The sequence below is a fragment of the Lissotriton vulgaris genome, chromosome 1_1 (genome assembly GCF_964263255.1).
Source record: "Lissotriton vulgaris chromosome 1_1, aLisVul1.2, whole genome shotgun sequence".
Classification (NCBI taxonomy): Eukaryota; Metazoa; Chordata; class Amphibia; order Caudata; family Salamandridae; genus Lissotriton; species Lissotriton vulgaris.
In genome coordinates, this window is record NC_141685.1 from 1955103991 (window position 1) to 1955121911 (window position 17921).

Genomic DNA, 17921 nt, shown 5'->3' on the forward strand with positions numbered 1-17921 from the left:
AAATGCAAACTTTCTTTTTCCTGTGGGTGAGAGGGAAAATTTCTAATCAAAAAGTCTACATAGCTTCCATCACTACAAAGATTGATCCAGGAAGTGCTCATGTCTGTGGAAATCATATTTGTGATGATCAAGGTATTTTTTTGAACTGCCACTCACTTACGAACCACTGAGAGACAATTCCTTCGACAATCAGATAGACACTTCTCTAAGAAGCACCAAGTGGTTACAGATCGACACACATACTCAATCATGCATCACAGATTCAACCCATTTCCTCAGCAGACCACAGCAGGCAGCTAGAACAAGCAGGAACAATTCCTGTGTGATCCTCAGTGTCTGCCCCGTGAAGTCCCTACCTGAGGACAAGAGGCTGCCGCTGCTCCCGCAGATGATCTTTCCTTTGCTCCCCATGTTGGCTAGTTTGGAAGTCTTCAGTGTACCGGTCTCTGTCAGGTCTATGGCGATTTCACTGAGGCTTCTTGCCGCGTGGATTTTGGACTGAGAGAGGAAAGAAAAACACATTTAAAATCTCTGCACCAAGCATCAGGCTCTGAGCTCCCCCTCCACCCTCCTTCCTCGTCCCTAACGTTAACTGCATTCTTTCACACACATTTCACAATCCGCTGCAAAGGGGCCAAAGTAGATTGCCTGTGGCATGCGCATGGTGCCAAAAAACACTTGTGTACCTGCAGACAACAGTAAGTCCCAAAGAAGCGAATCCAGTCCCTGCATTTTAGTGAGCTAGAGCAACCCTAAATGAAGCTATTGTGACAAAGAGCAGTGTTGCGTGAGCCACCCTACCTACCACTGCCTGTTGACGCTATCGGACACAAACCGCGGACGCCCCACCGGACAGCGCACAAGCCCATTCTTTCACACAAACGCGACGGTATTGCCTTCAAGGTTACATTAAAGTGAAATAGACATTGGAAATTACTGCAAAGTCCACCTTACCCCCCACTTTAAAAATAAACCCGCATCCTCTAAAAATGTTTTTGTGTTTATTACTTACTTTTAAATTCTGGGGTTGGTATGACATACTATCAAGCTGGATCGGCCCTATTCATGAGGGCCATTAATAGTATAAATTTTCTAAAAACAATGGAATGGAATGCTACTCATGGCTATTGCCAACCCGAGGCTCTTCATCCAGTCCCTTTTTACTGACTCTGTTTTCTTGTAAGTTTTCCAGTGTACAAACAAATAAGAAAAGCCTGGTGACTATGTTAGCTGCCTATGCCTGTAAGGTTGGTGGTCGGCTACCTACTCTATTTAATGAGGAAGCCTTTTTGGTGGCATGTTTAACTTTTTATAAATGCATAGATATTTGCAAGTAGAAATTCCTCTTTAAGTTGATTTTGCTTGTAAATTGTTACAAGCCATCTTAAGGCTAACTCCGAATTGTTTGATAGTAGGATATAGTCAGGAGACTTGTTAACAGCATAATGAGAAAAGCTACCAGTTCGTGTTTCCCTCTCTCAGTGTATATGAACAATGAGACAACCTTAGTATGAAGCAGTCCATCGTGACCTGCCACTCAACATAACGTGTATTTGTAAAGCGCACGTGTCACCCAAGCTAGGGTCTCAAGGCGCTGAATAACAGATGCTTATTGTTACCCAACTCAATGGTACTCCTCTTATCGACCTCAGATGGATGAAAGGCTGAGTGTTTGCTAATCGCTGTGTAGGGGAAGGAGTGAGGTTTCCTGGTCGGCTGTGTAGTGAAAGGATTAAGGTTTGTTGGTCTGAAGTGTGGGGAAAGGACTGAGGTTTGCTGGTTGGCTGTGTAGTGAAAGGACTGAGGTTTGTTGATCAGATGCTTCTGATTGGCTGTTAAGGAGCAATCATCTGGAGAAAGGGCACATCAACCTTTGTGCAAAGGTAAACAGACATATTGTAGAGTTTTTTTCTCTATCAGTTTGGACTTCAGAGCCAGTGCGATGCTGATCAGCTGTTTCAAACTGGAGTTTCAGGAGTTCTGTGTAGATATCACAGCAACCACACAGGTGAGATATTACCACAGCAAAAACTAGAGCCATTTTGGGGCGGAGAGGAATCTTGACGGGTGCTGATTGTGAAGAGATGATGTGGAGACTGCTTTAAGACGGAGAGCGAAAATCAGTCTTGCTATCAAAAAGCAGGCAGAATTTTCAAAGGTCTCTCACTTAACAGAAGACAACTGTCTCACTAAAATAAATACTCTCTGACCTGATAGATGAAGAATCTAGACATAGGCCGCCTAAGATCATCATCTTCCAGAAGTTATTTTACAAAAATAACTTAACTGTTTTTCATGGCTTTGAAAACAATGGAGGAGGCAGCTAATATCCCTCTGGAACGGAGTCTATTCTATGACAGGGAGATCTGAACATACTCACTCTAACTATATTTAGTTTGAACGTTTCCTTTCAGCATTAATGCCCTTTTGGTAACTACCCACGCTTTGCAGCAGGCGGGGGCTATTCCTGGATTCTGAAGGCTCTACACATCGATTTCTGGAGGACAGTCTGACTTGCGGAGGGTGATCTCCCCATTCACCTCAATATAGTCTTGGGGTGACCGCGGCCCCCGTAGAAAGGCCGCGCGCCTCGGCCTCGCGTTCTGCCGCACCCCTGCACGGGAGGAGCATCGGCCGGGGCGGGTTTCCAGCGGCAGCGGGCAGCAGGTGTCGTCGAGAGGAAGTCCCCCTCCCACGCGGCAACGGAGAAGAGAAGCACCGGGGGCGCTCACCTCGCCGCTCCCCGCCACACAATGGAAGTGCAAGTTCACGCAAGTGCCACATTTTTCTACACGTGCTTAGTTTACAATAGGATTTTGTGGTTCGAGACGCACAGAAAGGCTTGCCTCTCCAATGCACGCTACGCTCTATTCGCTGTGTGCTCGCTGGTAAGAAACACAAAGGAAACTCCAGCGCGCGACAAGATGGTCTTTTTCACCATGATGTGACACGCAATGTTTTTAACTCATTACTTTTAACTTTATTTGGTTTATATTGATACTTGTCCTGAATATATACATCCGGCATGAGTGCAGACAGATATGAACCCTTAGGGGCAGATTTATGATAACTGGCGCATCCAGGAATGCGCCAGTTATTTTGCGCCGCAGCTCCGCCACCCACGGTGCGCCGCATTTACAATGCGGAGCACCATGGTGCAAAAACGGCACAGATGTCACGCATCTGTGCCGTAAAGGTGGCGCATTGCTGGAATTGCGTCGCAAGCGCGATGCAGCCCCAGCAAGGCTCGGGGTGCCCTATCTGTCCAATGCTACCTCAAGCCTTACGCCTGCTTCAAGCAGGCGCAGGGTTTTAACGCAGCATTGGCCTGTAAGTAACTGAGTGAAATCTTATCACTCAGCCACTTTTGCGAGGCGCACCTGCCCCGGAACGCCTACCCTGCGCCGGAACGCCCATATGTGGCGCAGGGCTTTACAACGTGACGCATCTGCCTAGATGCGTCACGTTGTAAATTGGTCATAGGGATGCGCCACGTTTACGCCGCAGTTGCGGTACGCAAACGTGGCGCATTACCAACATAAATCTGCCCCTTAGTGAATAGTTGTGAAGCATTGTAGGCGTTCACTGGCACCGGAATCAGAGCAGCCTGGGACTGCTGGCCGTACCACTCCCTCCATGACACTACCTACGCCACCATACTCTGTGGGGGCACTGTGAGCTGATCGTCTTTGGGCTGTCAACATTCCCTACATGACACTACTCCACCTTACCTTATTCGGCGAGCACTGTTAGGTGAGAGTTTGGGTCTGTCAACATTTCCTCCATGACACTACGCCATCATACTCCGTGGGCACCTTCAGGCGAGTGCTTTTGGGTGTCACCAGTCCCCCAAAGACACTACAGAGGGCACTCTGAGAAGAGCGCTTTAGCCTGCCACCCCTCCCTTCAAGACACTTCGCAACCTCCATCCATGACACTACGCCACCATATCTGGCAGGGCACTGTGAGATGATTGCTTTGGCCTGTTGACATTCCCTTCATGACACTACACCACCATTCTGAAAGAGGCACTGTGAGGGAAGTGCTTTGGCCTGTTGACCTTCCCTTAATGACACTACACCCCCATTCTCAACGAGGCACTGTGAGGTAAAGGCTTTGGCCTGTTGACATTCCCTTAATGACACTACACCACCATTCTCAACGAGGCACTGTGAGGGAAGCGCTTTGGCCTGTTGACATTCCCTTCATGACACTACACCACCATTCTCAACGAGGCACTGTGAGGGAAGTGATTTGGCCTGTTGACATTCCCTTAATGACACTACACCACCATTCTCAACAGGGCACTGTGAGGTACGTGCTTTGGCCTGTTGACATTCCCTTAATGACACTACACCACCATTCCTAACGAGGCACTGTGAGGTAAGCGCTTTGGCCTGTTGACATTCCCTCCATGACACTACACCACCACACTCTGTGCGGGCACTGTGAGGTAAGCGCTTTGGCCTGTTGACATTCCCTTCATGACACTACACCACCATTCTCAACGAGGTAAGTTGAGGTGAGCGTCCTTGGCCTGTCAACATTCCCTCCACGACACTATGCCACCACACTCTGTGGGGGCACTGTGAGGTGAGCGTCCTTCGCCTGTCAATATTCCCTTCATGACACTGCACCACCATTCTCAACGAGGCACTGTGAGGTAAGCGCTTAGGCCGGTTGACATTCCCTTCATGCCACTACACCACCACACTCTGTGGGGGCACTGTGAGGTAAGCGCTTAGGCCGGTTGACATTCCCTTCATAACACTACACCACCATTCTCAAGGGGGTACTGTGAGGTGAGCGTTCTTGGCCTGTCAACATTCCCTCCATGACACTACGCCACCACACTCTGTGGGGGCACTGTGAGGTGGGCGTCCTTGGCCTGTCAACATTCCCTCCACGACACAACAACACATTTGGGAGGTAGACGGGCTAATCTTATCATTCGAGAAGCTGTTGACACGCTCTGTATTGCAGAATGCAGAATTTATTTTCAGTGATGTGATGTGAAAGAAGCCATTTTATCTCACACATCCGGGCCTGGTTTCAACGCGCGTCTGGGAGCCTTTTCTAGTTGCAAAGCCTGCAGCTCAACAGACAACAAGCACTGGCATCTGTCCAGTGCCATAGGTCAGACCGCCTAGTTTTGCTGACGTATGGTGAGGCAGAATTTCAAACTGGCCACCTGCAACTCACTGCAATCACTGACTCAGCCATACGGTTGCTTGATTACTCACCGTAAGTCCAATGTGGCGTGCAACTGCCAAAGAGTTGGTGAACATGAAGCGTGGAAGCTTTTTTATTAAGATTTTATTCACTGATTTCTCTACAGGTTTCACAATCAATTCAAATGATGGCCTACAGCAAGACAGAGTACCTCAAAAGGACATCTGGACTCTCCTGAGTACTGTGCACCTGGGACAGCTCAGTGTGTTCAAAGGTGCCTCGGTGAGGCCAACTCAGCCTTCCATCCTTTGTGAGATCAGTAAACAAAGTGTGATTAAATCGAGTAATTGTAACACCTACTGTTTATACAGCAAAACTGCGGAGTGAAGTGTTATCTAAAAATAAACCCCTGACAAGTCGTTACATTTGTGGCGAAGGCTCATGGGTAGAGGAGAGTGTAAGGAGTAGAACCGTGAAAAATTAAAGTCGTTAATCTCCCCCACCCCGCATCAGAAGGAGAATGGCTTCTCCCTTGCACTGCAAGATTATTCAGTGAGGCTGATCCTGGTGACTTTGGCTGGTACAAAGGGGCGTTACTATAAAAAAAACTATAACCTCTTGAAACCTTGTAGTAAGTGGTTCTCAGAAGTAATCCAAGGAGACTCCAATATTCAATAAGTATATTTATTCATAAGAGGACCCACGACCCGTTCTTCACAGGTGAAGTATAAATCCTTGAATAATGCATACTAACAACCAACTCTAACAAGGTATTCCTAATCTAGAACATACAAGCATGAACATTCCTAACATTCCTTAAAGTAACATAACAGCTTACCTTTACTACATATTACACACCTCCCCTTTTTTTATTTTATTTTTTTAAACGTAAACAAAAAAAACAATCAAAAGTACACATAATCCCTGGAATGAATGGGAGCAGATCTTAAACGTGCACTACACCTGACAACATTGTCTCCACGATCATTAGTAATGTTACTTGAAGACCCAGGAATAGATCGGAGTCTGTCTCATTGATACTAGATGAGTCACCTCCATCAACAAGCATTTACAATGCAATGGTCTCGGCATCATTAAAGGTGGAGCTATTGGCATTGCTCATGACATTTCTTTTTTTTCTTTAAATCATAAATAGATGGCATTGTCATTTACATTGCCAATACACAGCACTCTGCACTCAACACTACTCTGCACTCACTACTCAGCACTCACTACTCACTACTCTGCATTCACTACTCTGCACTCACTACTCTGCACTCACTACTCTGCACTCACTACTCTGCAATCTGCACTCACTACTCTGCAATCTGCACTCACTACTGTGCACTCACTACTCTGCACTCACTACTCACTACTCTGCACTCACTACTCACTACTCACTACTCTGAACTCACTACTCACTACTCTGAACTCACTACTCTGCACTCACTACTCACTACTCTGAACTCACTACTCTGCACTCACTACTCACTACTCTGCACTCACTACTCACTACTCTGCACTCTACACTCACTACTCACTACTCTGCACTCTGCACTCACTACTCACTACTCTGCACTCACTACTCACTACTCTGCACTCACTACTCACTACTCTGCACTCACTACTCTGAACTCACTACTCACTACTCTGCACTCACTACTCTGCACTCACTACTCACTACTCTGCACTCACTACTCACTACTCTGCACTACTCTGCACTCACTACTCACTACTCTGCACTCACTACTCACTACTCTGCACTCACTACTCACTACTCTGCACTCACTACTCACTACTCTACACTCACTACTCTGCACTCACTACTCTGCAATTTGCACTCACTACTCACTACTCTGCAACCACTACTCACTACTCACTACTCTGCACTCACTAGTCACTACTCTGCACTCACTACTCTGCACTCACTACTCTGCACTCACTACTCTGCACTCACTACTCACTACTCTGCACTCACTACTCACACTCTGCACTCACTACTCACACTCTGCACTCACTACTCTGCACTCACTACTCACTACTCTGCACTCACTACTCACTACTCACTACTCTGCACTCACTACTCTGCACTCACTACTCTGCACTCACTACTCTGCACTCACTACCACTCACTACTCTGCACTCACTACTCACTACTCTGCACTCACTACTCACTACTCTGCACTCTACACTCACTACTCACTACTCTGCACTCACTACTCACTACTCTGCACTCACTACTCACTACTCTGCACTCACTACTCACTACTCTGCACTCACTACTCTGCACTCACTACTCTGCACTCACTACTCTGCACTCACTACTCACTACTCTGCACTCACTACTCACTACTCTGCACTCACTACTCACTACTCTGCACTCACTACTCACTACTCTGCACTCACTACTCTGCACTCACTACTCTGCACTCACTACTCTGCAATGTGCACTCACTACTCACTACTCTGCAACCACTACTCACTACTCACTACTCTGCACTCACTACTCTGCACTCACTACTCTGCACTCACTACTCTGCAATCTGCACTCACTACTCTGCAATCTGCACTCACTACTCTGCACTCACTACTCTGCACTCACTACTCACTACTCTGCACTCACTACTCACTACTCTGAACTCACTACTCACTACTCTGCACTCACTACTCACTACTCTGCACTCACTACTCTGCACTCACTACTCTGCACTCACTACTCACTACTCTGCACTCTACACTCACTACTCTGCACTCTGCACTCACTACTCACTACTCTGCACTCACTACTCACTACTCTGCACTCACTACTCTGAACTCACTACTCACTACTCTGCACTCACTACTCTGCACTCACTACTCACTACTCTGCACTCACTACTCAGCACTCACTACTCACTACTCTGCACTCACTACTCACTACTCACTACTCTGCACTCACTACTCACTACTCTGCACTCACTACTCTGCACTCACTACTCTGCAATTTGCACTCACTACTCACTACTCTGCAACCACTACTCACTACTCACTACTCTGCACTCACTACTCACTACTCTGCACTCACTACTCTGCACTCACTACTCTGCACTCACTACTCACTACTCTGCACTCACTACTCTGCAATGTGCACTCACTACTCACTACTCTGCACTCACTACTCTGCACTCACTACTCACTACTCTGCACTCACTACTCACTACTCTGCACTCACTACTCACTACTCTGCACTCACTACTCTGCACTCACTACTCTGCACTCACTACTCTGCACTCACTACTCACTACTCTGCACTCACTACTCACTACTCTGCACTCACTACTCTGAACTCACTACTCACTACTCTGCACTCACTACTCACTACTCTGCACTCACTACTCTGCACTCAATACTCTGCACTCACTACTCTGCACTCACTACTCACTACTCTGCACTCACTACTCACTACTCTGCACTCACTTCGCACTACTCTGCACTCACTACGCTGCACTCACTACTCACTACTCTGCACTCTACACTCACTACTCTGCACTCACTACTCACTACTCTGCACTCACTACTCACTACTCTGCACTCACTACTCACTACTCTGCACTCACTACTCTGCACTCACTACTCTGCACTCACTTCTCACTACTCTGCACTCACTACTCACTACTCTGCACTCACTACTCACTACTCTGCACTCACTACTCACTACTCTGCACTCACTACTCTGCACTCACTACTCTGCAATGTGCACTCACTACTCACTACTCTGCAACCACTACTCACTACTCTGCACTCACTACTCTGCACTCACTACTCTGCACTCACTACTCTGCACTCACTACCACTCACTACTCTGCACTCACTACTCACTACTCTGCACTCACTACTCACTACTCTGCACTCTACACTCACTACTCACTACTCTGCACTCACTACTCACTACTCTGCACTCACTACTCACTACTCTGCACTCACTACTCACTACTCTGCACTCACTACTCTGCACTCACTACTCTGCAATGTGCACTCACTACTCACTACTCTGCAACCACTACTCACTACTCACTACTCTGCACTCACTACTCTGCACTCACTACTCTGCACTCACTACTCTGCACTCACTACTCTGCACTCACTACTCTGCACTCACTACTCTGCACTCACTACTCTGCACTCACTACTCTGCAATGTGCACTCACTACTCACTACTCTGCACTCACTACTCTGCACTCACTACTCACTACTCTGCACTCACTACTCACTACTCTGCACTCACTACTCTGCACTCACTACTCTGCACTCACTACTCTGCACTCACTACTCACTACTCTGCACTCACTACTCACTACTCTGCACTCACTACTCTGAACTCACTACTCACTACTCTGCACTCACTACTCACTACTCTGCACTCACTACTCTGCACTCACTACTCTGCACTCAATACTCTGCACTCACTACTCTGCACTCACTACTCACTACTCTGCACTCACTACTCACTACTCTGCACTCACTTCGCACTACTCTGCACTCACTACGCTGCACTCACTACTCACTACTCTGCACTCTACACTCACTACTCACTACTCTGCACTCACTACTCACTACTCTGCACTCACTACTCTGCACTCACTACTCACTACTCTGCACTCACTACTCACTACTCTGCACTCACTACTCTGCACTCACTTCTCACTACTCTGCACTCACTACTCACTACTCTGCACTCACTACTCACTACTCTGCACTCACTACTCACTACTCTGCACTCACTACTCACTACTCTGCACTCACTACTCTGCACTCACTACTCTGCAATGTGCACTCACTACTCACTACTCTGCAACCACTACTCACTACTCTGCACTCACTACTCTGCACTCACTACTCTGCACTCACTACTCTGCACTCACTACCACTCACTACTCTGCACTCACTACTCACTACTCTGCACTCACTACTCACTACTCTGCACTCTACACTCACTACTCACTACTCTGCACTCACTACTCACTACTCTGCACTCACTACTCACTACTCTGCACTCACTACTCACTACTCTGCACTCACTACTCTGCACTCACTACTCTGCAATGTGCACTCACTACTCACTACTCTGCAACCACTACTCACTACTCACTACTCTGCACTCACTACTCTGCACTCACTACTCTGCACTCACTACTCTGCACTCACTACTCTGCACTCACTACTCACTACTCTGCACTCACTACTCTGCAATGTGCACTCACTACTCACTACTCTGCACTCACTACTCTGCACTCACTACTCTGCACTCACTACTCACTACTCTGCACTCACTACTCACTACTCTGCACTCACTACTCACTACTCTGCACTCTGCACTCACTACTCTGCACTCACTACTCTGCAATTTGCACTCACTACTCACTACTCTGCAACCACTACTCACTACTCACTACTCTGCACTCACTACTCACTACTCTGCACTCACTACTCTGCACTCACTACTCTGCACTCACTACTCTGCACTCACTACTCTGCAATGTGCACTCACTACTCACTACTCTGCACTCACTACTCTGCACTCACTACTCACTACTCTGCACTCACTACTCACTACTCTGCACTCACTACTCTGCACTCACTACTCACCACTCACTACTCTGAACTCACTACTCTGCACTCACTACTCACTACTCTGCACTCACTACTCTGCACTCAATACTCTGCACTCACTACTCTGCACTCACTACTCACTACTCTGCACTCACTACTCACTACTCTGCACTCACTACTCACTATTCACTACTCTGCACTCACTACTCTGCACTCACTACTCTGCACTCACTACTCTGCACTCTGTACTCACTACTCACACTCTGCACTCACACTCTGCACTCACTACTCACACTCTGCACTCACTACTCTGCACTCACTACTCACACTCTGCACTCACTACTCACACTCTGCACTCACTACTCTGCACTCACTACTCACACTCTGCACTCACTACTCACACTCTGCACTCACTACTCTGCACTCACACTTACACTCTGCACTCAACTCTGCACGCTGCATTCACACTCTGCACACTCACTCTGCACTCACTACTTCACACTCTGCACTCACACTCTGCTCACTCACTCTGCACTCACTACTACTCACTCTGCACTCACTACTTCACACTCTGCACTCACACTCTGCACTCACTACTTCACACTCTGCACTCTGCGCACTCTGAACTGTGCGCACTCTGCACTCACACTATAATAATCCTTATGCAGAATTCCTCTAAAGTATAAGCAGCTTGGGTTTTTCCTATAGGCGCCAAAGAGTCAATGATAGAAAAAGAGGGCAGAGAGTGCTAACCCCATCTCCCCACCCACAGACAACAAAAAATTATCTTCTGCGTTGCTTTGTTCTAATAATATGAATAAGGAATTTAAAGTATATGTATGGGCGAGTGGAAGGTGATCTATCGTATTCAATATATTTTAACACAATTGGTGTTCATGGTTACCTTTACAAACGTGAGATGAAGATGATGCTCACTTTTTAGTTATATAAGGATATTTTGTCGAGTACATTCAAGTTCAACCCACTGGCTGTAAGCAACAAGCTGAGGATCAACGGGCACGAGACGCAGCTGGGCGTGCACATCAGCTGAAGATCCCTGGAGAAGACACCGAGTCTGCCTGCTGCCATGACTGACCCGCTGCGAGGGAAAGAGCCCGGTGAGTGGGGGTCGAGGGGGGGCGGCAGAGAGGGAGTGGGCAGAGAGGGAGGGTGTGTGTGTGTGTGTGTGTGTGCATGCATGCGTGCGTGCGTACGTGAGTGTGTGCTTCCGTGAGTGTGAAGCACGGAAGGGTGAAGAGCAAGAGATGTGCACGGCTCCAGGAGGCTCGGCGTGCGCGTCCACGAGATGCAATCGGCGCTCGTTCACCGCTCTGGCTCCGTTGAGAGTGAACTCAGTCACAATAGGTCTCGAAGCCGAGACCTAAAAACGTTATGATTATCCTGAACTTCTTGACAGTTTCTAGGACTACACAAATTATCTAGATCAAACCAGTCCTGTGTATGAGATGTTTTGGTAGAACTGATTCTCTGTAACCCCTTCCAGGCTCATGACGAGCTGGGCTCGTCATGGCGTAGCCTCCTCGCACGCTGATGCCGAGCCCAGCTCGTCATGAAACATGGGATTTTGTAAATCTGAGCACAGGAGGAGAATTCTCTGAGCGCGGATGTGGTGTTAGCTTGTTCAGGGGAGATTTTGATTAATGCATTACTGTTCCACCAACCTTTTTCATGTAACAAAACAGAGGTTTTGTTAATTGTCAAAATGTTAGCAGGTTCAGAGAATTTAGATTGACCTTTACAGACTTTATTGGGTTTTTTAACCAACACCCAATCACCGATTCTCAAAACTCCTTCTTTAACATGCATTTTCTTATCATAATTTGCTTTATAACTTCTCTGTTTTGCCTCAACATATTCTCGAACCTTCTGCAGATCAATATTGTGATAACGCTCAACCTTTCCCAAAAGCCATGATGGAGTAATAGCAGAAATAGGTTTTCTTCCTCTTAAAACAAAGGGCGCTACGTCTGTAGTACTGTGAGGTGTAATGTTGTAATTCCACACGTTGAACTGCAAAAACTCCACAACATTTAAATTGTTTGCAACAGCAGTCTGAACACCCTCTTTTATCAATCTGTTCACTCTTTCCACCAGGCCATTGGAAGCTGGACTATATAAAGGTACCCTCACATGTTTGACATCATGTTTAGTAAGAACATTTGTAAATACATCAGAAACAAAATGAGAACCATTATCGGTGACAACTTCTTTCACTCTTCCCTCAATATTAAACAAAGATTTTAAGAAAGAAACCGCTGAAGTCGAATCTGCACTGCATACAAATGAAAAATACAGCCATTTCGAGTAATAATCAATGGCCACAATCAAAAACTTCTTGTCACCACTTACAACATTTAAAGGACCCGTAAAATCCAACCCAATTTTTTCCACGCATTACATGGCCAATTGACTGAAATGAGAGGACTATTAGACGTTTTCCAATTCTTATCTGAACATAAACACTCCGAGCAAGTCTCCCCATGTCTCTTTACTTGACCATCAATCCCTGGCCACCAGTAAGTTTGTCTGATTTTCTTAACCGTAGCGGAAATTCCTAAATGTTCCTCATGGGCTAATGCAATTATTTTTGAACGCAAACTAGCTGGAGCTACATATTACAAACCTCACCTTCTTTAAGGCAAGCATCATTCATAGAAAGCATGCATGTCGAGGTGAAATAAATATGAATATCAATTAGAACATGGATTACTGTTATTCGATTGATGCAGTATCAAAAGTCACCTGATCAGGTAACATGTTGACCTGTACGCGGTCTGGCTGCCGGCTTCCGGAATTCGCTCATTAACTGGTTGTAAAACAGATCCAGTCTCACAGTGTCTCCTTTAGGATGGCAGCTCCTGTTGGTAACGGTGTCCACTCTCAGTTGGTTTGTTAGTACGACGTGGCTGAGGCCGAACTGTAAAACGGGCTCTGATTGGAGAGCGCCTGTTGCCAAGAGGCTGTGTCAGTCATAATACAGGTGTAACTGAAGGATGATGCTTGTACAATATGCAGCACTTTCCCTTAGAAACACTTGTATGGAAGGTGCAGTTGAGAGACTTAGGGCCAGATTCATCAAACAAAAATCCGATCGCAAAGGGCCAGATTCTGAGAATCTGGCCCTTTCCAAGCAGTATTTTTGCATTTGGGATGCATCATCCAAAATGCAAAAATCGCAATTTTAGAAATCGCTAAAATGCGATTATTTGCATTTAAGGAATCCCAATTTGAGATTCCTTAAATGCAATGCATGAAAGTTTTTAAAATAGCGAATTCGCCAATAGGGCACGCAAATTACCATGATGTACAACTTCATGGTAATTTGCAAAAACTTTGAAAAATGCACTAAAGTGCATTTTTCAAAGTTTCATGTTGCTCACACACATGCTCTATGGGCATGTGTCTGCGCAACATATGTGCACATATCAATTTCAGGGGTGCAACAGGGTGTCCTTTGGACACCCCTGCTCCCTTGAAATCGCAATCTCAATTTGCGAATCGTTAATTGCGATTCGCAAATTGAGATTGTCTTCCCATTCATTCCTATGGGCCTCTAGGCCCATAGGAATGCATGGGGAGGTATTCCTTAATTGCGACTTGCAATTTGCGAGTCGCAGATAAGGAATTCTAAGAAATTGCTATTTTTTAAGTGATTTCTTGATGCATTCCATTTTGCAATTCCTTAATAGCGAATCTGTATTTTTCGCTATTAAGGAATCGCAAATTGGGTTGTTGATGCATCTGGGGGTTAGATGCTAAAGAGGACAGGCAGAAAATACGAGTTTACCTGGACGGAATAAGATGTACAGACAGAATTGTAAACATACATCCCTTGTCATTTGAGGCAGATTTGGAAAGTAGTCACTACCTTATTCATGGTACTGTGGTTGCTATGGTGGGGCCAGCAGTGAAGATGCTGAGTGCACTACAAAAGAGAGGGGGCTCCACTGTCACCCTTCAGCCTCCTTCCATATGTAATGTAAATCATCATCACCAAAAGAGTAGCCATGGTTACACTAAATCGTGGTGATGGAAGACTTACCCAGCTGTCAATCTGGGCACAGCTGGTCAATGGCCCAGTGTGGCTGGTCAATGGCCCAGTTTTTTGTTCACATGACAATTCTAGTACTTATGATAAAAGCGTAAGAAAAAAAAAAAAAAAAAATATATATATATATATATATATATATATATATATATATACACACATACGTAAGAAACGTAAACTATCAATGTACGTCCACAACATTTGCTGGGTCTAAATGTCATCATCTCTGGATGGGTTGTGTTGTGGTGAGCTCAAAATTAGCTCGGGTACTTTCACTTAATAAGACAGAGTAACAAAGCAAGTAAAGCAATATCAATAACAAAGTGCTCCATCAACATTGCAGAGACCAAGGCAGCCTGCTTCTGAGATTAATGATTAAGAGTCCGCAACTGGACAGGAAGAAAAAACCCTGAAGAAAACATCTGATGAGTGGAATGCTTGAATGACTCCCAGCCAATCATTGTTAATCGAGGCCACCCTCCAGTCTATTTTTTTGCCCACTACTCTAAGTCAGAAAGAAGCCAATGCGCAAACCAGACTTGGTCATGCTTCAGTTAGAACAGTCCAGCCCAAACTGCAAGGCCAGGTCCTTTTCAGGTGAGAACGCATTTCTACACCATCTGGGTTCTGTCCCCATTTTCCTCATTTTGCTCTTGGGTGTCGGAGGAGACAGGTCTACTCCTTATAACGTTGAACACAGGTCTAAAAACCTTCTGTCCCACCTATGCCATCTGGTTTGCCTGGATATCCACACGTTTCGTTAAAGTGTGGTCTGGTGACACATTTGCCAGAAAGTCTAGAATATTTCATTGTTTCCTTGAGGAATCTGCAGACGGAAAATTGTCTCCCAGCAATGGCAACATTCTAGTTCAAGAGTTTTGCTTGATCCAACTCACATTTCATTATCCAATACTATCCAGGTACTTCCCCACCAAATATTTCCAGTCAGTCATCAAAAACCATCGCAGGTTACAACGCTCCAGTTTGCCGGAGAGGCATGCCTCTCTTGGTTGCTGCACTAAAGTATACAAAAAAGTGATGGATGGGATGCTTGAATTAATCTGAACCACTGGTAATTAGTCAGGCAGCATCCCAGTCCATCATTGTTTTGCTCACCATATCACCTCAGTTTGGGCCCAGCCAAACGCAAATCAGTCTTGACCCTACTTCAATGGGAAAAGTCCTGCCCGAACTGCAAGGCTATGTCCTCTCTAAACCAGAACACAAGCAACCCAGGACCGTTGTTTCCCTAGTTGGGGATCATCAGCCAGCTATAGCTTGGTTCCAGTGACACAATGTCCACATCTGGGTGCAGCCATCCCACTTAAGGCAACACACTAAAGTATACAAAAAAGTGATGAATGCTGGCCATCGCTCCTGGGACTCTCCTCCAAATTTAGGAGATACAATCAAAATCAATCAGTTTACAAGTGTTGACACAAATACTTAGTGTTGGTGAAGCCCCTGCTGCCCTTTTACTACAGATCGCATAGAAGGCACATTCGTTCTCTGTGCTATATACGTGCACCACTAAAATGCCTGTGGATCTTTAATTCATATTACAGTGTTACAGTGTTTTGAGTAAACGTAGTGAGTGTCCTGGTCATAACACTGAAATATAAATGTTGTTCCTATACCCAGTCTCCATTACCACTTTGTGAGTGCCAGAGGTAATGGAGACTGGGTTTAGCAACAAACTCGCTCTGAATTCATCATAAAATACTAGATAGTCATCACTGAAAAGAAAAAAAGCGACAGCATAAATGTTACTGTAACAACTAATACAAGATTATAAGCCCTTATTCATTCTTTTTTTAAATGGTACCAAATATCTGGTCATTGCTGCAATCACCAGATAATTTTGAGAGGCTTTTTACATAACTTTCAGTTTCGATTTGCTTTGGCATTTCTAAACTGGTTTTGCCAGATATACATCCATCTGGCATGTTTGTGTCAGTTTCTTGTAGGTAGGAAACAGTGGCTAATTATACATACTACCTACAACTTATGTTTTTCTACACCTTCTGCTGTGTGAGACAAGTAACGGAGATGCCTTCGGGACCAACAACTACACGCTGATATAAACATCAGTTAAGGCGAAAGGAATTCAGGCAAACAATGACAAGTGTTTGGTTTGGTAAAATGGCGACATCTACACTATTGTCAAAACGAGAACGGGGACAGTCACGCAAGTTACTCAGCCAAAACTTGAACCTCCTGACATTTTGTGACCTCCATGAATATGGGAGATACAGCATCGCAGCCAGGAATTGCTTGGACATTTTTTCACCAAGATCTCTCGTGTTTCTTCTCATCATTACTGTCCCGTTTGGGGATATATAGAACAAATGATAAAGTGGCCTATAAGTCATGGTAGAATTGTACATCTAAGTTACCAAATGCATTTAAAACATCACTCTTTCTCTTCTGCCCTTGTCGGTCCTTGTCGTTGAATCTATCGCCCAGTAGGACTCTCTAGAAATCATTCTCTGGGCAGCAGGATCTGCCCCAATGCTCCTGGAAGTCTGCCTGGATAGGAGGCTCTGGTCTTCTAGTGGCTGCCTTCTCTTATTCCAGGTAGAAGTAAAGCTTTCCCCTGAAGTCTTCTAAACTCCATTATTCCAGAAGATAAATGGTTCTGGTTACCATTAGGCATTTTAAACTTCACAGTAGCTTCATGCAGTAGTGTGGGCTGAATTTTATGAAAAGCCCAAAGAAGATGAAAGCGGTTCAAGCTATGTTACATTAAGCAGACTTATTGTTCAGATTGGTACTTTGTAGAATTGATGTTCAATGACCAGGACCAGTGTTTATGGACACCATTAAATGAATAATGTGTCATTTATTTTGCTATTTGAGTTTTTTTAGAAGTACAATCCATTTTCAGACGTACAATAGTCTACTTCTGGTGCGAGGTTCGCATCAACCTCAGCAAGTCCAGATTCTGACTAAACATATGTATTTACTGGTCTGTCTACCTGTACTGTTGGTTCTCTCAGCTAAATACCTTTGTACATTTTTTTTCGTAATTTCACTTATCTTCCTTTCCTTAAAAGAATGACTTACAACGGTTTGATGATTCTTTGTCTGT

General features: G+C 45.4%; 1 protein-coding gene across 10 annotated transcripts in view; it reads right to left on the bottom strand.

The window, feature by feature from the left end:
* The window catches only part of FRMD4A (FERM domain containing 4A), an 814406-nt gene that overhangs the window by 81479 nt on the left and 715006 nt on the right, over nt 1-17921 (bottom strand). For all 10 annotated transcript variants that reach the window (XM_086919678.1, XM_086919676.1, XM_086919675.1 and 7 more), the window contains exon 14: nt 357-498. In XM_086919678.1, coding sequence (XP_086775804.1) covers nt 357-498 — 142 coding nt within the window. The remainder of the gene's footprint in view (nt 1-356; nt 499-17921) is intronic.